The following is a 24,456-nucleotide window of genomic DNA, read 5'->3' as shown; positions in this document are numbered from 1 at the left end:
CAGAAGCTGGAAAACTGTCAATCAGATGCTGGGATTTGGATAAACACATGTTTCAGTGGAACATAAAATGGAGTTTTATGTTAAATTCAAGTTAAATGTTTTTCAGAAGTGAATTCCACTTAGATTTGAACTTTAAATACTTTACGTGAATGCATGTGTGAAGCATGTGCACTGGCTGCAGTGTGGAAGTGTGATTTCACGAGGAAACATTTGGTTTTACGGATACCTAGTTTGTGCTTTACATCCTGATAGTAAAAGTAAAAGTGGGATGCTAATGGGATTATCTAATAAAGCCTCTGTACATGTAAACACACTTTGAAAACATGATCAAAGTTTGTGTGGAAGGATGTCAGTGTAACAGCTGATCAAGCCCCCCACCCCCCTGAGTTGAGAAGTTGAGTTCATATCCAAACTGTAAATCATGAGGCTACAGAGTTACAAACGACTGATTGTTTGCAGACAGGTTTTATGTCACAGAGTAGACACACATTAGGCTATGGCTGCTATGACCTACACATTGCTGCATGTGGTCATGTGCCTCAAGAAACATCAGTTCTGCATATTATTATCATTCTTCTGACAACAGCTTATTTTACCAAAAATACTTGTTTCTTATTTTTTTTTTTTTTTAAATGTCTTATAACGAATTTGTGCTATTGCTTCCAGAAGACTGATTCATGATTGAAGATTTAGTTTGATGGCACTGTAGTTCCCATTCTGGTCGATAGATGTCAGGATATATCCATACAGACAACAGATCACTACACTGGCCCTAATGTTAACTGACACAGCCTTTCCTGGGGTTATATATTTTCAAATAAGTGTATTCAATTAGGTTGTTTTAATTAAAACAATGGGGTCTCATTAAAGGACAGCAGGGTGGGTAGAAATAAATATAATAAAAATAAGGATAAGGATAATAATCCCACTGCAAGAGAACAAGGTTCTGCATAATATTTTCACAAGCAGACATGTTATAATAACTAGAATTTAAAGTATAAAAAGATACTTTGCCAACATGTGACAGAACTTTTTGCATGATATATGTATGATGTTTATGGTAGCACTCAGGTTAATATCAGAGTAGTAGTATTAGATTTTAGGTTAGGAAGTGTAATGCTTCATTAATAGTATGTCAAAGTAAGTAGGCTAATAGCTCTAGTATAATAGCAGGTATATTCATTTTCATGTTAGTATGTAAGTTACTATAAGTATATGTAAGTATTATTTTGATGATGATGATTATAATTGATCATATAATGGCCCCATGAGTAATTAAGCTGTTTTAACATCGTAACCCTTCATAATATGCAATTACGAACCAAAGACAAAGTGTGGTAGAAGGCAGTTTAAAGTGTTATACGAGAACAAGAAATGTAAAACAGGACATGGGCCCAATATGAGACTTTGATCCCCTCCAAAACTGCATGGTGTACATAGTGTAACATGGTAAACACATAGTAAAGTATAGTATCATGGTAGTAAATATGGTTCAAAATGAAAACAAAAAAGTGATATATGGCAACAAAATTGTAATTTATGGTAAAGTTTAATATGGTGTAGCATGGGTAAAATATGGTAAAATCATGGTAAAATTGAAAAAGCATGGTACAAATGCGCTATAGCCATGGTAAAAACGTGGTAATATCATAGTAATAACGTGAACATCGTAATGCCATAACTAAATCATGGTAAAAAAAAAAATGATGCAGTACAGTGTATCATGAAAAATTATAAAGTGTTGCATGGTAAAAATATAATACAGTATAGTATGCACATACACACACATGCGATCAGGGCCATAGACTGCACTCTTGCCTACAGTATTACGTCACGCCCCTCTGTCCCTCTACACGGTATGACACACTGACTGACAATATACACTAAGGATTAATACACTACTGCACTGTAGCACACATACACAACTATAAATAAGCTGCACGCTACAATGCCACGGCTGTATAACGTATGTAACACCGAGACTGATACCTACCTGTGGTCACACGCACACTGGGAAGCTGAGGCAGGCGGTCAAATCCTAAAAACTACACTACCCACAATCCACCGGGCGCTAAGGCAAGCTGAGTGGAAGTGGCAAGTCTAATGTCATCTTAATCTAGCTTGTGCATTTCGGACGATTCTTTAAGTGTACAGGACTCAGTAGAGTTCTGAACATATACATTCCCGACGAGATCTCGTCGTTTGTTTTTCTTGTGCAAGCGTATACTTTCAAAGATAATATTTTATGAACGGCGCTTCCGCCTTTCTGAGGAAGACGTCCCGGCTGCAGTGCTGCGCAGGGCTAGATAACGTGGATTATAGCAAGGTACACGAGTGCGTGTGAGTGCGTCTGCAGTGCTGCAAGAAATAGACCTGGTGTTTAGTTAGTTTAGGAGCGTTAATGCTCTGCTTTGGGTATGTTTAGCAATGCAAGGACGACTGAATGCAAAATGTCAAGCAGGCATTTTCTTGTATCCATTTCCCGTGTTTAAAAATACACCCGCTTCGTTTTCCCAGTGACCAAGTTGTGCACGTCAGGAATGGTGGACCGCTTCGTGTAGTAATATCCAAGGTAGTCGTAGTCTAATACTCTAATGCACTTAAAACCAATAACAATGCATCCTACGTCAAACAACAACAGACAATCAAGTGGAAAGCACGGAGATAAGGACGTGCAGTCAAGATTTACGCAAGAAACGAGAAGTCTGCGGCCTGAGTCACTCACAGCGCACACGGGGCCGTGCGTTTCAGGCTCCAGTGCAGCAGCAGGGCGTTCAAGTCCCGGGATCACTTGGGATACATTGAAGCCAATCCCTCTAGCTCTATGCGTGCAAAACCACTTCACATTATTTTATTTTATTTTATTGTATTTATTGACCAGATTATATGAATACGTTGCTGTTGCTGTACTGCATTACAGTATCTGTGCGTTTTGCATATTAAGCTTTGCTTTATGTTTATAAATATAACCCCGTATAATTGTAACTGTGAAGATTAAGGTTTAGGATGCCACAGATTATATCCAATACATTTTCTTTACTGTATTACATTTTTAATCAGAATCCTTTTATTATAAAAGTCTCATCATTATTAAAGTGCGTCTGTAGGATATAGTTACACTTACAAACTGCCCGATTTTATGACTTTCAGAAGTATAAAAATAGTTCTTGGTATTCTAGGTGCAGACTGGCATTCAGATTGTTCAGATCTAGCTCATTATTATCTTATTAAACTTCATGGGCCTGTTTGCAAATGTACTCTTAATTAACACAATATATTTGAGATGTTATGCCCATTGATTGCTATATGAGAGACTGCAGTTGAAATGGTTTTGCATGGCTATGCATCAAGTCTCTTTATCTGTCTCTGTTTCAGATTAACATTTCAGTAATGGCCGACATTCTCCCCTCCATTGACCTGACAGATGCTCCATTTTGTGTTGCTGTTATTGCCATCATTTTTAATCCTTTCTTCTGGAATGTTGTGAGTAGCCCTTTTTGTTACACTTTTCATTTTCTGACACAGAGAGTAAAACATGATCCTTACACTACCAGTAGTTAATTATATCGATGATTACATTGTTACAACATTAAACTGTCAGTTGCAAATTTGGAGGTTGATGACAATATCATTGTTATATCACTGTAACAATGTCATAGATGTCTATTATGTTTTTAGTTTTTATTGAGAAACATTTTAGTACATTTTTTTTATTATTCATTCTTATCCATATGTTTTGCACAGGCACAGCTTTTTGCCTTTCGGTGCAATGCAGCTTAAGCATGGTGCTTATTTATTGGCAGAAATTTCTAGTGAGAGACTTGTGCCTCAGAAATGTACTTGTTTTCTTATTCCACTTCATATCCCATGTGAAGTGATATGCAACATGTTCAAACGCCCACTGCACAAACCTGAACTTAATAGCAGAAAATATTTGGTATTAATTGTACATTCACAAAAATTTGACTAAGTTTTCTCAGAAGCTTTTACTTGTATTGTAATCAAATCATATGCATGAAATGTAAAGTAATACTATAATATACACTCACCTAAAGGATTATTAGGAACACCATACTAATACTGTGTTTGACCCCCTTTCGCCTTCAGAACTGCCTTAATTCTACGTGGCATTGATTCAACAAGGTGCTGAAAGCATTCTTTAGAAATGTTGGCCCATATTGATAGGATAGCATCTTGCAGTTGATGGAGATTTGTGGGATGCACATCCAGGGCACGAAGCTCCCGTTCCACCACATCCCAAAGATGCTCTATTGGGTTGAGATCTGGTGACTGTGGGGGCCAGTTTAGTACAGTGAACTCATTGTCATGTTCAAGAAACCAATTTGAAATGATTCGACCTTTGTGACATGGTGCATTATCCTGCTGGAAGTAGCCATCAGAGGATGGGTATATGGTGGTCATAAGGGGATGGACATGGTCAGAAACAATGCTCAGGTAGGCCGTGGCATTTAAACGATGCCCAATTGGCACTAAGGGGCCTAAAGTGTGCCAAGAAAACATCCCCCACACCATTACACCACCACCACCAGCCTGCACAGTGGTAACAAGGCATGATGGATCCATGTTCTCATTCTGTTTACGCCAAATTCTGACTCTACCATCTGAATGTCTCAACAGAAATCGAGACTCATCAGACCAGGCAACATTTTTCCAGTCTTCAACTGTCCAATTTTGGTGAGCTTGTGCAAATTGTAGCCTCTTTTTCCTATTTGTAGTGGAGATGAGTGGTACCCGGTGGGGTCTTCTGCTGTTGTAGCCCATCCGCCTCAAGGTTGTACGTGTTGTGGCTTCACAAATGCTTTGCTGCATACCTCGGTTGTAACGAGTGGTTATTTCAGTCAAAGTTGCTCTTCTATCAGCTTGAATCAGTCGGCCCATTCTCCTCTGACCTCTAGCATCAACAAGGCATTTTCGCCCACAGGACTGCCGCATACTGGATGTTTTTCCCTTTTCACACCATTCTTTGTAAACCCTAGAAATGGTTGTGCGTGAAAATCCCAGTAACTGAGCAGATTGTGAAATACTCAGACCGGCCCGTCTGGCACCAACAACCATGCCACGCTCAAAATTGCTTAAATCACCTTTCTTTCCCATTCAGACATTCAGTTTGGAGTTCAGGAGATTGTCTTGACCAGGACCACACCCCTAAATGCATTGAAGCAACTGCCATGTGATTGGTTGGTTAGATAATTGCATTAATGAGAAATTGAACAGGTGTTCCTAATAATCCTTTAGGTGAGTGTAGTATAATAAGTATAATGATGTGTAATGCAATCTGTTTTAATGGCTAAGATACCCAGCAAATCCTGACTTTTCAGCAACACACAGTACACCCCTGAGCTTCCTACCATTCATATGCATTGTTTTCTAAGCAATTATTTATACCAATCTCTCAATTCAGCTTCTTAGTACCCCTGTCCTGTGACGGATGTAAAACAACAAATACAAACATACAGAACCAGTCATACAAATGTGTGCAGTTAAGTAGTAATGATAATAATAACAACAGCACTTGAGTGTTCATTGATATGATTTGGTAGAATACGTTTGATCCATGGGAACCATTTATTTTCCTTTATTTCAGAATGCCCCCCCCCACACTGCACCTCTGTGTATATCATTCATTTCCTGTAATTACTTTGTTACTTAAAATAAACACAATGCTAACAAATAAACAAGGCCTTTCAGCTTTATTATTCATAATTATTACCTCACCTCACGAGATGCATGCAGAAATCAATAAATAAACAAACATAAAATAATGTTATATTTTATATGCTGTATATACTAGGGTTGCCAATATTGCCCTGGTGTTTTTAAGAATTGGGGTTTTATCTCCACAACACCAGGGAACAACAGGAGAAGAAAATGTATCTTGTCTTTACTGTCTTTACTTTAACCCTCATCCCAGCTCAATCCTCATAACAGCTATCCCCTCTTTAATTTAACTATCCCAATCAAACTAATCCAAATATTGATTCGAACATCTTCCTAATTATAACTCAAAGCCCAAAATGAATCCTTTATCAACCCTAACCCTACCTAACAGATAGCAGAATTAAATCTGTGACTTTCATTCTGAAAATAAGTTATTCATCTTTCCTGTTAAAGAAACAGAAGATAGTATGTTTTAATAATCTACAGATTTAACAGCTGGTTTCACAGACCTTGATTAGCACTTGTCTTGGACTACCCTACTTAAAATAACATTGTGTAGTCCAAGACTAGAGCCCAAAACCAGCCTGATAACATAATCATAATCAAGCTGTTAATTTGACTTTCTTCATGTTCTGGTAGAATTTGTTTTTAAATGCACCAGGATGGACCAGCATACCAATGATGTAGTTAAGGGCATGTTAATATGTTGCCATGTTAATTTGAAAAAAAGGAACAAGGCATACTGCTGACTTTGTTCTCGCTGCAGATACTGTAGGTTTAGTTGAGTAGATCTGCAAGTCTAATGAAGTGCTCAATTAAAGTGTTGCAAATGATTTGATCACCTTTGGATGGTGCAGAGGTATCGACATAGTGTGCTTTAAAGCAATGCTAAAAATAAGGACAAAGTTATCCACATTGAGTGTTCTGTGCTTACCCTAAAAAGGAAAGTCACCAAAAAAAAACAATGGATTCAGTACCGCAGGAGTGGCGACATTGCTATAGGAACATGCTAATGCAAATCTAACCCTCAGGAGAATAAGGCCCTTAAGCACAAAACATTGGGCTTGATCTTCCAATGCGAATTTCAGGAATAACCAGAACATACTGTTCCTACTGAGGGAATTGAGCTACACGGCCAGAATTAGATGAGGATCAAACCGTACCTAACTATTATTGTATAACCTTTCGTGTTATGAGGACATGGTACATAAAAGCTCGCTCTGTAGAGCATCTGTGAAAATGTTAGCACCTTTTAATTACATAGTGTGTGTGATATTCTGAAATGAAGGTGTACTTTTGCACCATTAAATCCAGAACGTCTGCATTTTTAGTTTTTTAATCACATTCCTGCAAGAAGGATCAGATTACAGGGACTAGCAGTCTTTGATTGCTTTGGTTTTTTTACACCTAGACTTTTTTAATCAAAGCCCAGAGACAGGGACGGGGAGAGCGGAGGAATTGGGTTTCGGCAGGGGGTGGCAGTCAGATTTCCAATATTAGAATCACGCAGATCCACATTTTCGAAGTGGTTTCATAATCTTAAGGATGGGTATCTTTTTTTAGATGGCACAATAGTAAAGTACCTGTATTGTATCCTCAGTTTGGCAAACTGGCAAACTGGCATAAGGAATATCATGTTTTTCTGAGATTCCTGCTGAGAGATGATCCCACCTGAAACTTCAGCTTAAACCACAATGTTTTCTGTACATATCTGTATGAAACGAGAGATCGTGGATATTGTGCAATCACAAGCATATATACTGTCTAACCAATAGAGACCACATCAGAATTTACTGAGCTCTAATCGAGTTTGTTGTCTAGCCTGGGGTTCAGCTGCCTGGGTGCAGAAAATAAAAGTTTCCACATACTTTGCAGATACTCTGTATCACAAGATGATTATCTGCCCTCAGGTTTTAACACTTTGTCCCAGTAATGTGACATAACATCCACACACTCATTCATTGTACTAATGTAGAATAACAAGACTGGAATGTTTGGGTCACTGCCACACACACACACACATTATATATATATATATATATATATATATATATATATATATATATACATATACATATAAATATACAAAATATAATGTATTATATAATAATAAACGCTCTAAAGTGTTTTCCAAATTCTTCATCCATAAAGATCAGTACACTTGATAGATCTGGCCTAATCAAGATGCCACGATTGGCAGATACTTTATATTTCCACGGTAATATCAATTGGACCCAGTTTTCTTGGAAGAAGGAATACTGGAGAAACCACTGGATAGGAAACAGATCTGTGTAGAAAATACACAAAATAATAAAATAGGTTTATTTCCAATTTAACGTTTTTATACTGAAATATATTTTAGCCACCTTCATGGTTTAAGCCCCAAGTGCCCCCTTACACACACACACACACACACACACACACACACACACGCACACAACACACACACACACATGTTGGTGCCGCTATCATTATGAGGACTCTCCATAGACATAATGACTTTTATACTGTACAAACTATAGATTCTATCCCCTAACCCTAACCCTAACCCCCATAAAAAACCTTCTGCATTTTTACATTTAAAAAAAAACATCATTTAGTATGTTTTTTAAGCGTTTTGAATTATAAACCACCATTTTTGCATAATAACCTTGTAATTACCAGTTTGTAACCTAAAAAAAAGTCCTCATAAACCACATAAACCAACCCACACACACACACACACACACAGCTACATCGTGTAGACGTGTATTACTGCCTATTTTTGTCCTAATCATCTGTCAGAGCATATTTATGCAGTGTTCCCATTCACTCATGCTACAGCATTTTAATTGGGTTCAGGTTAGGCAAGTGGCACCCAGTTCAAAACCTGTTCTTCCTCTTTCTGATTCCAGCCAGGCAGGTTCATCTGGCCGAGTATTTGGGTCACTATCATGTCAGAGAAACAAACCTGTCGTCCACACGTTTCTTTCCTTGGGCTACTGAATGACATTGATTAATGGAAGAATGCTGTGTCTTTTCTGTGGCTGATCGGCTCCAGTGAAACAGCCAGACATTCATCCTGTTGACTGTGCATTTCACTGTACAGCGCTGTGTACAACAATCTCCGTTCTGTTCCTCTAACTCCAGACTATCTCCTCCAGGAGCTGAAAAATGCATTTTCTTTGACATTTGCATGTAATTCACTGTTGTTGATTCTTCCTTTCTGAGTTGAAAATTAGTATGATTGTCCATATGGCGCCTAACTTTGATGGCAAGTGTATCTCTGGTGTATTTTTTTATAGCACTTGGCATACATGCAACAAAAAGAAAGATTACTTTAATATAACAGATGCGGCAGAATGTTAAATATCCAGGCAAGAAAAAATAACCAAGTGACTTAACTTAAAATTGCTTCAGCTTAGAATGATAAAGATATAGCTGAGCCGAAACATTTTTATTTTTGTAGGGCACCAAAGCAGTTTTACTAACTTAAAACTAAATTAAAAAAGGTGTACCAAAATCCTCTGGAGTTTGCGTGTATTTAATATATTATTAATCTATAATCAATGTAAACTTAAGTGAAAACAGTTCAAATTCTGTCATCAGAGTCCAACATCATTTAATGTTATTTTAATCAAATTGATTTCTAGAGAGTCAAGAACATAGTTATTCTCAAATGGCTAGAGACGGCGAGCACTGAATGACATTTCAGTTACACTTGCCAAGTGGAAAGTTCATTGCAACCTTTTGGCTAGGAGCAGGTGACCTTGGTTTAGGCAAACTCAAATAAACAAATCAATATTTACTATCTGCCTGGACTATAAATTACTATAAATTAGCAGGTTGTTGATGGAGTTTACTAGCCAGAGATAAGGTCTACATAAACACTTTTAGTGTAATTACATGCCTTCCGAATTAGGTGCTGGATAAAGAATGGTTTAGTTGTAATCCTTATGGATATACGAAAGGATTTTCCTTGCCACGCACAACGTCCTTACATGACTGAACCCCGGAGTAGATGGTGGAATCATAAAAAACTGCTGATGGCTGAATCGGGAAAACTATGTATTGGTGATCTACAAGAGACATTGACCCTTAATATTTAAATGCCCAGTACCACAGTCTTATTATTTTTATTCTGACTGGTTGGTCCGACTTGGTGTTGGTTATAAAAAAGAAAGAAACAAAAACATAAATACGCTTGACTTGGTCTATGAGATGGCGTGAGCCTCCTGGTTTGACTGACATTGCCAAAGAATCTGTTCTGCATTGACTTCAGGTCACGGCAAACTCAATCTGTTCTCGTCTTATCTTCTTATGACCACATATTGCACGTCAACTTGCATACAAACCAAAAACATTAAGCCTGTGTGTAAGAGATTACTGCCTGGTGCCCCACAAGATATAGTCCTGGTTAAGGTGCTTTTTCTCTGCCTATTTCATAACTGAAGGCCCAGGGCCAGCAAACATAATATTTATTATCACTTCTGGTACATGAGCTATTTGAAAAACATATTCATGTTGGTTTAGTTTTGATAATGTTAAATTAGTTGACATATACATCTCTTTTTTGTGTGTTCATATCTGTGTGTAGTTTCACAATTTCTATTATGGTTAACAAATATATTTCTCATAGGTTGGGTGTAAATCAAATGTCTTGTGTAGTGACAGTTATTTGTCCTGTAATTATTCACAATAATTATTTATTTCACCAATAAATCACTTTTTGTATGGCAAGATATTGTTCTTTCATTGTAATGCAGGTAAAGAAACCAATTTAAAAACATCCTGGAAACACATTGAAGAAATAGGTTGCTACACTTTGCGAAATTAAATCCTTTAGTTTAAGTTATTAGATATTATTCCACATGGCTGTGTTTGTAAATAAGCTTTAAGAAAACGGCAAGGGTACTTCAGGTTGGAATTAAATTGTGTAGGCCTTAGTCTTAGTGTAGGCCTTAGAAGTGAACTTTTTAAAGGTAATTAGCATGGCCAAATACCAATCGAAGGAATACTATAATAGGATATGAAAGACATTTAAAATTAAATCACAGGGACAGATACAAGACCAACTTCTACTGTGGTTGTATTCCAGGGGATTATGCAAGGTACTGCTCTTTTTGTTTGTTAATGTTATACAGCGCAGATAGTCTGATTGGCCCATTGTTGCCCGATTAAAAGAAAGGAAAATTGTTCTGCCAATTAAAGTGGTACAGAGCCACACTATGTATTCTAAGCTCAATTTTGTAAACTCTACCAATACAAAATATAATGGTGATAACTTCATAAATATAACCAGGGCCAGACACTCCCAAGGCAGTCTTATTTAGGTCGGGTCACTCACTCTTATCAAATGACAGAAAAGATATTTGCATGGTTAAAGGCAGTTAACATTTTTGTTTTCCAGCAACGTCACAATAGAAAGTTGTTTTTAACACTCCAATCGCTCTGAATCCATCAATACCTGTTGATATGCACCTGTAGCTTGCTTGTAAACATTTGAATCTTCACGGTTTGTAACACACATTAAATACCTGCCTCTCACTTTAACTGACCACTCTCCTCTTCAGATGTTTCCCATTATTCTCAAATTGAGCTTTAACAACCCTCTTCTATGTTCTCTGCAGTCCTGTGTTATCTAAGAGAGAATACAATGTCCTGTATTTTGCATTCCTCCCTTTTTACCCAACTCTGTCTCCTTTACACAGGTTTGAAGTTTTGTTTTGTTTCTGCCACACTTACATTTGTCATTTGATTTGGCTAGATAAAAAATGTAGGTCTCAGCTTGCCTTCTGAAGAAGCTTTTCCATTCAAAGAGTAAATACAAACCGCGCAAACACACACACAGTTGGAACAGTTTGGAAGTACAGTGCTGCATGGATCTGGTCAATATTGAGGCCAGTGTGCACAGGAGAAGATCTGGATATACAGTGCCATCTCAGAGCTCTTTCAAAGTTGTTGTTGGCCCCACAGTGGCATCCCTCACCAGCTTCCTCCTTGCCAGGCTGCTCAGTTTGGAGGGACGGCCTGATCTAGGCACTGTCTGGGTGGTAAAAAGCACCTTTCTTGGTGATTGAGTAGACTGAACTATTGAGTGATTGAGTATCCCTGAACACAGGGATATTCAGAGCCCTCGATATATGTTTTTGTGCCCTTCTCCTGACCTTTGCGTTTCAATTATTTCATGCCTTGTGTGGCTTGTTAAGGTCATTTTTGCACCTGAATTAATTATGGCTTGCCACACCAAAGAGTTTGAATACTTATACTTATCTATTTATGTATTTCTTTTTGATTTTGCTTTGACTGCATGGAGTAGGTTTTGTATGTAACACATTAATTCCTACTGCAAGCATTATGTGATGTGAAAACTGTGCGAGGGTCTGAGTACTTCTGCAGGGCACTGTGCTTTCCACTGGCTAGAACCGTTAGTTTGATCTGTTGATATAAATGTGCATTTGAAAAACAAAGCAATGTTTTGTAAGAGTTCAGATTGTACTTGAGGAAACCTATATTGCTGATGAAAAAGGTAAATCAGGCTACTCAACACAACCATTTACCTCAGTGACCTCGATCTGATAAACATGTAGTCAGGGACTGTTGATAGTTATTACAGGAACATAATACCAGACCTCCATTAACAGTAACACCATTAACGTAATTGCAGATTTGTTGTTGTTTCTTTTTTGTTGTGCCTTTACATTTGTACCTCACTTTTTCTTTTTAGATTTGTAGTTGTTATTTTGCAAACTTTCAGATGGGTACATATCACAAAAGAAATGTTTAATCTAATAGAGGGATTCTACAATTAGCACCTTGAATGATGTTTGTGACACTTTACAATTTCACACTCTGTCAGCAGAACTCAGTGGTTGTAGCTCAAAGTAGGTTAACTTTGTCATCATGCTTGACAAAATTAGATATAGTAAATGATGTCACAGGCTGAGTCTACATGCAGGAGAGTGACAAACAAAAAAAAAACTCTTGCATCCACTGGCAAGAGTCATTCAGTGTTTACATCTTTACCCTCCACTCCTCCGGTGAGTAACGCCATCTTGGTCGCAGGCCGGGGCTTTTTGATTAATTAATCTCCAGCCCACGCTGATGTGTTTTCATAGCACTAGAGTCAGCAGAATATATGTTTGAAATAACTTTGTAATTAATGTATGGGCTAATTGTGACCAGTCTGCTGAAAGGTAAAACATTTTCAGGAGAGATGTGTGGCAAGAAATGTGCACAATGAGTTAGATAAAGCTCTGCCCTTTACCCTGAAGGATTCTGGTCTTTGTCACAGATGATTCCTTACTTTGCTCTTGAAATAATACTCGACGCACTTCAGCCTCAAGAGCTATACTTCACAGCAGCTTGCTGTGCTATCCACTGATATGAGACAGAATACCACCCAACACCTTCTTGTGTGGAAAGGTTTGAAAGAGAAGAGGTCTATTAAAACGCTGTTTAATATGATACACTCATCACAGCACTTTGAATACTGCTTTAAACACTTGTGGCATTTAATGGTCTTGATTCGAAGACAGAATTGATTTTGCTTTTACTACCTGTCGTGCTTTTCCATTACATCGGAACAACCTTTTAAAACACTGAGCAAACACACATTGGGAGAACCATGTTCTGCCTTGACTGTTGTGTGGGGTGTCAGATTCCAGACCTGGGGGGCTGCAGTTTACACAAATACCGTGATACATATTTAATTTTGGATAGGGCACTGTTATGTTCAAATGCCCACACTAATTCCCCTGTTACTTATTTAAGATGTATTATTATTTTCATGTCATTATGAATTACCTTCACAGTCAATCCACTGTCCTGTGAATAAACAATAGCTTGCTCATCAGAACCCCTCATCACAAATGGAGAAGGTAAATCTCATCAATATGGCCAGTTTGAATTGTTTGCCATATATGTGGATGTGTAGCTTTTGATTATTTAGACACAGAACAAAATTAATAATGTTTTGGTACAACAGGGATCAGAACTGGTACCAAACCCATAATTGTTCTATATTTCTGAAGGCCTGGAACCCCTCTCAGCAGGGGCCCACAGATCCACTGTTCTTTAAAAACTAGTTAAAGTTATGGATCCCATCCATTTCTAAATTGTTGACATTGCCTACAGCATTTTAGAGGACACTGCATTTGTCACATAAAACTTGTTTTTCTTAACAGAAATGTTCAAAACAACATTTGTGGTGCTGACAATTGCTGCCAGTGTTGTCACATTATGATTACACATTTAAAGCCTTTTTAAATCAATTATCATATTAGTGTCATACAAACCATTACATTCTATGAGCCTTTTTAAATGCAATTATCATAATGAAACGCTGGGGTTTTACATAATTCCCTAAAATAGTGTAGACTACTCAATACATGTGAATGCTTAATAAGGTGTTTTCCACCTGCTAAAAGGTGACTGGACCATAGGGATGGGTTAAGACTCAAGACAACACAAGACACAAAGCAGCTGTAGAGAGTCCCAGTCCTGATCCCTGGAACTGGCACATGGTGAGGTGGTTTATTCCCTCTGTGCTTCAGTGTATGAATCATATGGACAGAAGCAGGTGTGAGAAGGGCTCAGAAAAGTTCATTAGAGAGATTATTTTTGTTTTTAAAACCCAGATTAATGAGGATTTCGGTTGTAATTAAAATGCATATAATCCATCCAGTAATAGTTTTAGAGGTAATATCTATCTACCTACCTATCTATCTACACACACACAAACACACACACACATATATATATATATATGTTCTGAAAGGCCTATCTGCTGATGATGACTCACTGTCAGTCCCTTGACCCGTTTCCCCATTTTCTTTTGTTCACTGTTTTCATGACCCACATCTGTCTGTCTCTCCAGAACAATCCAGACCAGTACAATACTGCATAAAGTACCTTCTGTAATGTCTCACTTGCAATCATTGTTGGGGGCTAAAAAGAATGTGTAACAACAACATGTTATAAATAAGTTGAAAAGCTTTGAGAATTGATGTATGAAAATTTATGAAATGGGTCAGGGTCCTTCTATAGTCGCCAAGCTTTGTGACAAGAAAACGCTTTCTTGCACAGCTGTGTTGTGTGATTTGACAATCAGTATCCTTAGCTGACAGATTGCCCTGATAGATGACAGAGGACCGGATAGCTCAGGCCTTTATTCTATATTAGTTTTAATCTGCACAGGCAACAACATTTAAGAACATGAGTGGAATCCACCGCAATAACAAGACCTCAGTGAGACGAATCATAGCGGCCCACTGTCTATATCATTCCCCCCAGGAGAGCCGGCCCCTCAAATGCAATTGCTTAGCAACCGCAAGATCCACACACACACTTAGCAAATTAATACAGAGGTCTTTATTTATTGTTTATTCATTCATTCATTTATTTATTTACCAGAATGTTATAGCCTAAAACAAGAGTAATTCATATATGTATATTGACAACCATAGCAAAGCGTTGCCTTTAACCAATATCAAAGAGTTATTCAAGTGGTTATAGTGCTTATGATTATGTACGCTAAAGGCATGGATACTGCAGATTCAGAGAAAAAAGTAAGGTTTAGAAGATGTGAATATGGAAATATGCTGAGGGGACAGTTAAGGTCAGTACTAAGAGGAATATAAACAATGCTGTGTTGTGTTAAAGCCCTATCTGTCCTCCCAGTCAGCCCAACCAGTCAGTGTTTCTTCATACCCTGCTAACCCATGCGCTGCACTGTTACTACACTGAACACAGTCTTTTCTCTTCTTACCTATTTGCTGCGGAGAGCAAAATCTCTCAAAGAGTTTTTGTTTTTCACGGCACGGTACCTAAAAGTATTTCCACACAAACATCTAACCGATTCCCTTATATCGGAGGACGAGGATTCTGGTTTATTCCGGCAGCCCAATGAGGCATTTTATTCAGCATTTCAAATCATTGAAAGATTGCAACCGCATTGTGACCACAGTTTGTTCTGTTCCTTTGTCGTAATCTCTACGGTTCGCACTTTGCATTAATCTCTGCAAATAAATTCAGCTCTTGATTAGGCAATGCAAGCCTGCCAGCATGCCGCATGGGAATGGGAACACAGGAAAGGAAAACGTGGCGTTTGACACACACACACAGAAAAAAACAGTCTGTAGCTTACCTAGCAAAATGTACATATCATAATGCTATCACTATCAAGCGTAGAGGGCATCACAAAGGAAAGATTAGAACATGACAAGGTAGATGGCTATTGAATTAGACTGCTAATTAGCTAATGTTCTCAACAGACACTTGGGTACATGTACAATAAGAGAAAAAGATTTGCCCAGCACTTGTATTTTCAAACAAGGTCTTCCAACCCTGCACGTACATTTGTACAAATGTGAGATGTTTACCTATCAGGTACTTCTGATAGGGAGCTGTGCTTGTTTTATTAAACCTTAGATCTGAATGCAGGTGACTGACGTTAAGGGGCACAGCAACATAAAGAGGACAGATTGACATGGATACTCATTATACTCAAGACACATGACTTATTTAAACATTCACTTCCTGACCACTTATGATTTTGGTATAAGCCTTTTTCTTGATCATATAACGGGATGCCCCATGCTGCACGTCTGAGCTCACCAGGCACAGTTTAGGGTTGAAAGCATCTCAGTGGTTTGTTTGCTGTGAAATGACTCCATACTAACATGTTATTCTGCTGTTAACATGTCACATATGCAACCCTGTGCAGCTTGCCCAAGATGAGAAATCACTCTACTATATAAATTATATAGATTATATAAATGCAAAAGCGAAATGCCAAAAATGTGCAAGTAGGACTCTACATATAATAGTATTTTGCTTGTTTTTCATGGTGTGGCAAACTTTTCTCCATTCAGTTATATAAAAAAGCAATCTTTTCAGGTTTAATAAATTGTTATTGATTGGAGATCTTATGAGCATATGATCTTGATTTTTGTTTACGTTTATTGTCAAAGAAAGTGTTATCACTTTTTAAAATGAATGCTTGCTTTTTATTTTTCTCCAGTTGGGTAATATGTCGACTGGATTTTGTTGCAGACACTTTCAAGATGAATTAACCCCTCAAAATCCTTTGTAATGTTCAACACAACCCTACTGGGCTGGTAAAAACCTAGTGACAAAAATATCCAATTTAATTCTATTTTCCTGAATTTCAGAATACATATTTTGTTGAACGTCTGTTTTTGTACACAGAAGACCTTTTAGGTGTTTACACTTGGCACCTACAGAACAAAGGAAATTAAAGAAACAAAGAACTGAGCTGTCTGTTTACTCTGCATAAGTACAAGTAAATACAAGTCACTAAGACCCAGACTCATCCGTTTTATGTTGGCATGAATCACCTTCTTATGTGCACAGGAAAAAAACGTATTTACAGAAGTGGCAAAGTCCACGATATGCTTGACACTGAACGTGAACAACTCTTAGCACATTTTTTTTGTTTTAAGGACAAACTGTTTACATTGGAGTTTTATGTAAACACAACTGAAAGGTATTTCAAAAAAATGTTTTAATATTGGTATTCCAGTGCAATTGAATGGAATTAATTAAACGAATTGGAGAGAAACATGGGTACTCTGAGGCAACGTTTCTGCATTCACGATTGCGTAATACATACACACACATACAATTTACGCACACTGGAAAAACTGGTTTATTACTGGTTCTTATTAATTTATAATAGAGGATCCTTACTGGACCATTTGCACTGCAGAGATGTCAATCTTGTGTCACAAACCGTCTTGTAATTGTTCTTTCATTTGTACTCTGCTGCACAGGTGGCCAGGTGGGAACACCGGACTCGGGGCCTCACCAAACTCTTTGGCTGCCCGTACACTGCCTGCTACGGCCTGGGCTTCCTCATCATCCTGCTTAACGTTTACCGCAGTCACAGGTGAGGGAGTCCACCAGTCCTGCTGCTGATCTGCTCACGGGGGCGCCAAGAAACTAGGCATCACAATTAGCAGGGCGGCCAAAACGGCTCGTCTCAGGGCCAGTGATCTCCATCTCTAAAGATTCACCAATGACAGGTCATATATGTTGGGGATGTGTGTGGTGACAGAGTAGGCTGCAGTGGATGCCCAAACGACTTGATTGTTAACTTAAAGTCGTGTGGAGACGTGATTTGCCACATAGAGCTTGGCTTGATTTAACCCCTCTAATCAGCTCAACCAACTCAACTCAACATAAAAGCGCTTTTTTCCCAGCATGCAGGCTAAGACAATTAAACAGGGTTGTTGTTTTATATTACTGTGTGTTCACTTTTTAAAGGCCAAGGATGATATCTATCCAAAAGCATCTCCCCCAGGTTGACATCAAGAGAAATTATTTCTTGAAATGAAATTAAATGTAACAGCCTGACAGCGTAACCACCAGCTGTTCCTGACACTGCTGGGCACCAGACCCAGTACTGTACGTTTTAGCAGGCAAACAATTGAACACATTTGATTATCTACATTATACTTTCAGTGAAGGTGTTAGTGTGGAATCTGAATGAGAATGAGAAAACAGCAGACTCCCCCTTGGGCCAGAGCAATGAAGTCTCATGTTTAGTTTTTACAATCTGGAACAAACTCCCCAGCGATGTGGCTGAAGAGACAATTTGGGAACATTCAAAAATAGACTGGATAGGATCCTTGGATCACTTAGTTATTAATGGACACAAAACGAGCACAATGGGGTGTATGGCCTCCTCTCGATTGTAAAGTTTCTTATGTTCTCAATGAAATGAATGCGAACGTGAAAAAGTTACATTCCTCACAGCGCTGTGCTAGGGCCTATGGCGAAACAAAGTACAAAGCAAATGATGTCACCTGCTGCTTTAAGGATGAGCAAACGTGTGCAGGACGGGGGTGATTTCCCCTTCCATTCAAAGAACTGAACCTTCGCCACACTGTCTGTCATGTCTTCATTAGAGCGAACAGCGCGTGATGTTCAGTACCTCTCCAACACCAGCAGGCTGATACAGAGAATCAGATCGGCGTTTGATACCGGGCAAAGCTGATCGGTGTTGCCACAGTAAGCTAATGCCATCATTGTCATAAGGAGGCCAATTTGTCAGTGGGGAATTTAGTATTGATTGAGAGTGGTTTGGAAGGGCTTGAATCACGGGTGTAATATTTCTTGAGGCTGCGAACGTGGATTCAAATGACTCACTGAATAAATATATCCACTGTATGCAGACCAGTCCTGTCAAGTACAAGATGGCCCATTTCAGAACCTATTATGATCAGTGATCAAAGCGGAGGGACAAGAGGCTCCTTATCAGCTCTTAATCAGGGTTCCAGGGATGCCTGAAGGATTCTAGGAAATTTTATGTATTTATTTTTTTAAAGTAACATTTGAAATTAGAGTTTCTCTGGAATCGTGAAATACACAGTTGCTCAAATAATAATAATAATGGATAGGTCTAGGGGAAATTAGTGTATTCTGTTACTTTGTCCTACCATAAAGGTTTGAAATTGTGTTGCTCTAGTATTACAGTACAACGTGAGCCCTCATCAGTCACACTCCAAGAGTGAGGGAAGGCACTCCAGTGCAGTTAAAAATGACGATGCTTTAGATAATTTGACTATCGGCATTGACCACAACAGAACAGATGTCTGTGAAGGTGGATTTCTGTACACGGACCATTTTTTTAATATGAATTCTGAAAGATGAATGAACTTAATTGTTAATGGAATACTAATTCTAATTAAGAAAATGAAGACCTCACAAGAATCCCTATAATCACTCCCTCCTCAGCAGCTCTGGCCTTTGCAGCGAGTTCACCAGAGCCAGGCTAAACTCGACTTCCGAAACGGTACACTGTTCATCTTGGAAATGCCATAATTGGGCTGATGTGTTTCACTGAAAAGCTGTCTGAGCCTTTCATATTTTCATTACTTCTGAATCCATGGTGATTTATGGACGTGCCACTCTTTACTCGAAATGTCTAATGAATGTTTATATCTGTTCCCATGACAGCAAATGCGGTGAAACTTATCTTAGTGGATTTTTTTTCTTAAATGTCAGAACATCTGAAAATCGTATTTTAAGCCTAATGCAAACCAATTAGGATCTGCAAATGCTTTTTTTCTTTTTAAAGGAAGACGAATATCAAACCCTATTAGATGCGGTTGAAGCCCTTCTGAAACAAACCCGTCTGAGGCGAATGAGATCGGTGCGGCCTAGTGTTGTCTCATGCCTCACGTGTCTGTACAGCAGTCTCGGTAATAAGTGGGGTACGAACTCTTCGGATAGTCTTGATTTTCTTTTCTTAATGGTTTCATGGGCTCTTAAGACCTGAGATACTTTACTTTGATAAAGAGATAAGCACGGAGAAAGACACTCTCCCTTTATGCTTTATATCTGTCAAATCTGGATCTGTGTTAAGGGATATATTGTCCACTGAGGTACGCTGGTTCCCACAGGTCCAGTTCATTGTTGATCAAATTCAGTTTATTAGTCCAGACTGTCAGACATTTGCTTCATGTTTGATAAGCTGCCTTCAGCTATTTAGGCCCGGATATCTCTCTCAAACACACACACAGCCTCTTTGTAGCTTGGAGCTGCTAAAAAACGTCTGAAATAAGTATAAGTAAATATCCTAATCTTGTTAACTCTCAGCAGTCTTCCACAAGCACTGGATTCGTTGAAGCGGAGAAGTTGTTCACTTAAGTGTCCAGAAAATTCTGAGAAGCATATCAGATAAATAACTGTTTGACTGTTTGAATTAAGTAAAACCAAGGGGAGACGTGCTTTTTTATCGCCGGTTGTGAAACACACAGGGGACAGGAAATGGGACGGAATTGAACGTGCTTATGAACTGGTCATTCTTGTTTGGTACTAAATCCAGTATAGCCCTGTCTCGCATCACCATACAATCTTGACATTAATCACTTTTTCTTTGGTATTTTTGTTCCCCAGTGTTTCTGCATTTGACCCCACTGTTTCCTTGACTTGATTTAATTAGGTTTAATTGTATTTAATTAACCAATAGTAATTAACCAATAGTCACTGATTTGGCTTGCAATAGCATCGTAGAGATGATGTACTCTGTCAGTTTACAGTAAGACGCATCCTTCCTGTTTACTTTTTGACTCACGCTTGTCAACCTTGAGGACGTTCTTTTTTTTTTAACAAGATGTGGTTTAATAACGGTAAATGCTCAGTTGGCACGATAATTGATTTACAAAGAAAAACATGATTTACATGGAAAGGTTTTAATGTGTTTTGATTTTAACCTTTTGTGTCCTCTTATGTCGAACTTGGTGTACCCTTACACCCTATGACTGGTTACATATGAAGTAATAAAAGATGATTTTGCAGGAAAATGGCTTCTTAGTGGTTTCCTAAATGTGAATCACCTCTTGGGAAATAGAAAGGATATTGGTGTTCTTTCGTGGCATCTGACGGCTCACTTTATGTACTGAACAAATGTCTTTATCTCTACGCTGGCTATGTCAACAGGAATTCTTTTTAGTGTTTTCCGAACAGCTAGTTTACGGCCAGACCTATGGGGTTATCTAGTGAAGAAACAAATTGTCATCCAGAAAATTAAGTCATCCACCTGCTGCCCAGGCTGCTGCTACTAATTCAGAGTATTAGTCGAGAATAGAATACGTGCTCTGGGCCGTTATATCAGCATAACAGTGCATCAGCAATCGCTACAAAGTACAGACTGTGCAAACACCGTGACGGTTCACAGGTAAAGCAGGAGCAAGAATTTACCTCATGTTGGTGCACTGATTATTCAGGCAATAAGAAAACTTGAGTCCTGCTGGAAATAAGCAGTGTCAGCTTAAATCTTTAACTTGTTGTTCCTTTGGTATGGTGTTGCGGGAATTGGGCAATTGTTATCACGACTAATAAAAGATATCGGAAATCTTCAGCATTGTGTTCATCTTTCTCTCCTCCTAGAATATACTTGTGCATACACTATGATCAAAACATTCTCAGGTTAGCGTTTAGATTACAGTTAGGTGGATTGGGTTCAGGTTTGGGTTATGGTTCGATCTCCCAGTATACTAGGATTTGTTGAATTCACTCAGTGGAGCTGCGAATTGTGTCTAGCTTCATATTTTGTTGTTGACAAGCAAGTGGATTTGGGCTATTATAAAAACATGTTAGGTGTAAAATAAAATAATTCAGACACATGTAGCTTTTTTCGATAAAGTATCCATGAAGGGGTTAAAGTTAAATTAAAAAAATTATTTTCAGAGTGTTTTGTACAATTGATGACTAAGTGCTTGATAGAACGGTAAGCAATTAAAACATGTTGCAGCTTAACGCCTGATACTTCCTGCATAAATAGAAGAGAGAACATTTTTCCAAGGCCTGTAACTATAGAAATTCTCAGGTGATTAGATGACATTAGCTCAGCCCGAGTGTGCTGCCACCAATGCGTGTGCGTCCTCTGCAATTTGGCATTTCCCTCATCGAACACACACAATCCTTTGACCAGTTTCTGGAGTAGAGGCATCTGTTCCATCTTCTATTTTAAAACGTTGGAGCAGTAGGACTTCTTTGGCATGACTTGTCTTTTCTGGTTTTAGCTCAGATCGTAGGCTGGAATAACCTAATTCTGATCTCGTTGTCACCTTATTACTTATTTTTAATTGTTATGCACAGTTTTCTGCCTTATTTGACTGTGGAGGTGTAATCCATCTTAAATCCTTTGTGAATACTTCAGAAAACGAAGACAAGTTAGTTGGCGTTTGATCTCAATAGGAAACTGCATGCCTCAGCACTTTACAGTGTGGCCTTATCTCTATTAAGTTCAAACGGCATTTTAACACTTTTCTTTCACAACTCTACCAGTGCAGATACAGAACTATTACTGTAAATTTAATGCCATTGAGTAAACTGTCTGCTTGCTTTCCAGTTCTTTGGCTTTTCTGTCAGTAGCTTCTCCATCCTCGTTTTAACCTTTCACTGTGAGCGCACAAGGGATTCTGTCCGCTAAATAAACTACTGCTAGTGTAGACACACAAATGCATGCATACATTTGGTGCATGCATTTGTGTGTCTGCACTTGGGGCGACACTAACAAACAGGGCCTGCCGAACAGAAGAAAAGTTTGAGGTGAGTTACAGAGGTTTGATTTCAGCCTGTTTAACAATTTCAGTGCTTATAAGAAAAAACCTACTGTAGGCTTCTGGAAAGGACGACAGAAACTGACCTACGCCATATCGAACTGCCAGGGCCTTATGGCTAAATGGTTATGAATAATTACCTATTGACTTATGATAATTTAACCAGTTGCTTGTTTTATGCTCACAGGATATTGCATTTCTGATGAATTGAGGAGCCTTGACCTGGATAGATAATGTCTTGTTATTGGGAGTCTCTTATTTTCTGCTGACAGGCATATCAATCTGTGAGTACTGAGTCCTGAGTCCTGTTGCTTCCTTTTTATTAGTGTGGTATATGGATATGTTAGTCATCGTGCAAGGTGAGGAGAAAGTAGGTCAAAATTGAAACTTATTTTGGTACGTCTCTAAAAATGTAAATTTGTTTTATATAACCCCAACTCATTTTTCTGATCCTCTCTCTTTTTATGTTATGCCCCGTTATTACAAATAATCACATAAATGGTGCTGATGTGTCAGCATGAATGACATATGCATCAGGAATATCATATTGCCATTTACCTTAAATGTACTAAGTAGTGGCTTATTTCTGCCTGAATCTGGGTGTTAGATTAAAGCCATTTGAAATTTCCCCAGTTTGTTTCAGTGCACCCCAGGTGATTATGAAAGATGGCCTGATTTTACATTACGAACGGAGAAATTGGTTATATCAAGTTACACGTATTAATGAAGTTACACAAATCAAAGAAAAACACATCAAAAACATAATTACTACATTAGACCTTAAAGACTAGAGTTGCATTCATTCATTTCAATACTTAAGTTGTTATCCTTTCTTGTCAATAATCATTAGTTCATTCTGCAGATATTCAAGTCACGAGGATGTCACCGAAAACTCCAGGATAAAGTTCTTAAACATTTGACCTTTTCATTAATGGTATTTAAACCTCCAGCATCAGTTTTATATATATATGTTATTTATCTTGGATCCTGTCCACACAGCCAGCTCAAGACACACTTTCTCAAACGAATGCCGATGGCTGCACTTATCAGCTGATAACCTCTGGGTTGAAAGCTTGAAGACATTTTGTTTGCAAAACATTAATTCCCAGTGATGTGACCTCTGTTCAAAGGCCTGTTTTAATAATTTGATGTCAGTGTGACTAGAATGATATTTTTTATGTTGTTTTTTATTGAGTTCTTTGAGAGAAAAGATGTCAGTGAACTCCTGAAAGAAATGGGCTTCGTTTAATCTCTCCAAGCTCCTCCACACGTTGGAGGTTAATTACCAGAGGTGATAATGGTCTCACTGATATCCCCATTCCTTCATTGCTGTGATCCTTACTGACTACTAGGGAAGAGCAATGATGTAACAGAAACACGATGACAGCGTGAACACTGAATTGTTGTTTTCTGTGAACATTATAGAGGACACTTTTAATAGGAAGCACCTTGATCTCCAGCAGCCTCAGTGAAATCAGTAGCCATAAACCGTCTCCAGCTCTTGTTTTGGGAACGCTTACTTCTAACAGAGCTGATGTAAACCACTGACATCACTGGTGTTTGCTTGTTGTGAACACTGACAGGAAACGTCTGCGTTCTCTTTAAGGCGTCATGTCATTGAATTGTAAATTGTCTTCATAAAACATTTAATCTCCCGCTGTAACTCTGAGCGCAGTTTTCAGGGGATAGGCACATCATGTTTATT

General features: G+C 38.3%; 1 protein-coding gene across 4 annotated transcripts in view; it reads left to right on the top strand.

Annotated features, from left to right (window-relative positions):
* Positions 1–2,054: 2,054 nt before the first annotated feature.
* pemt (phosphatidylethanolamine N-methyltransferase) overlaps positions 2,055–24,456 on the top strand; it is a 41,692-nt gene continuing 19,290 nt past the window's right edge. For 2 of the 4 annotated variants that reach the window (XM_066689472.1, XM_066689470.1), the window contains exons 1-3: positions 2,333–2,572; positions 3,376–3,483; positions 17,454–17,569. In XM_066689472.1, the coding sequence (XP_066545569.1) occupies positions 2,444–2,572; positions 3,376–3,483; positions 17,454–17,569 (353 nt within the window). In that variant the 5' untranslated portion in view covers positions 2,333–2,443. The other 2 variants (XM_066689473.1, XM_066689471.1) reach the window with 2 other exon arrangements.

Source organism: Amia ocellicauda, chromosome 17 (assembly GCF_036373705.1).
Source record: "Amia ocellicauda isolate fAmiCal2 chromosome 17, fAmiCal2.hap1, whole genome shotgun sequence".
Lineage (NCBI taxonomy): Eukaryota > Metazoa > Chordata > Actinopteri > Amiiformes > Amiidae > Amia > Amia ocellicauda.
Note: the sequence above shows the minus strand (reverse complement) of the source record. Positions and strands in the feature narration are given on the sequence as shown.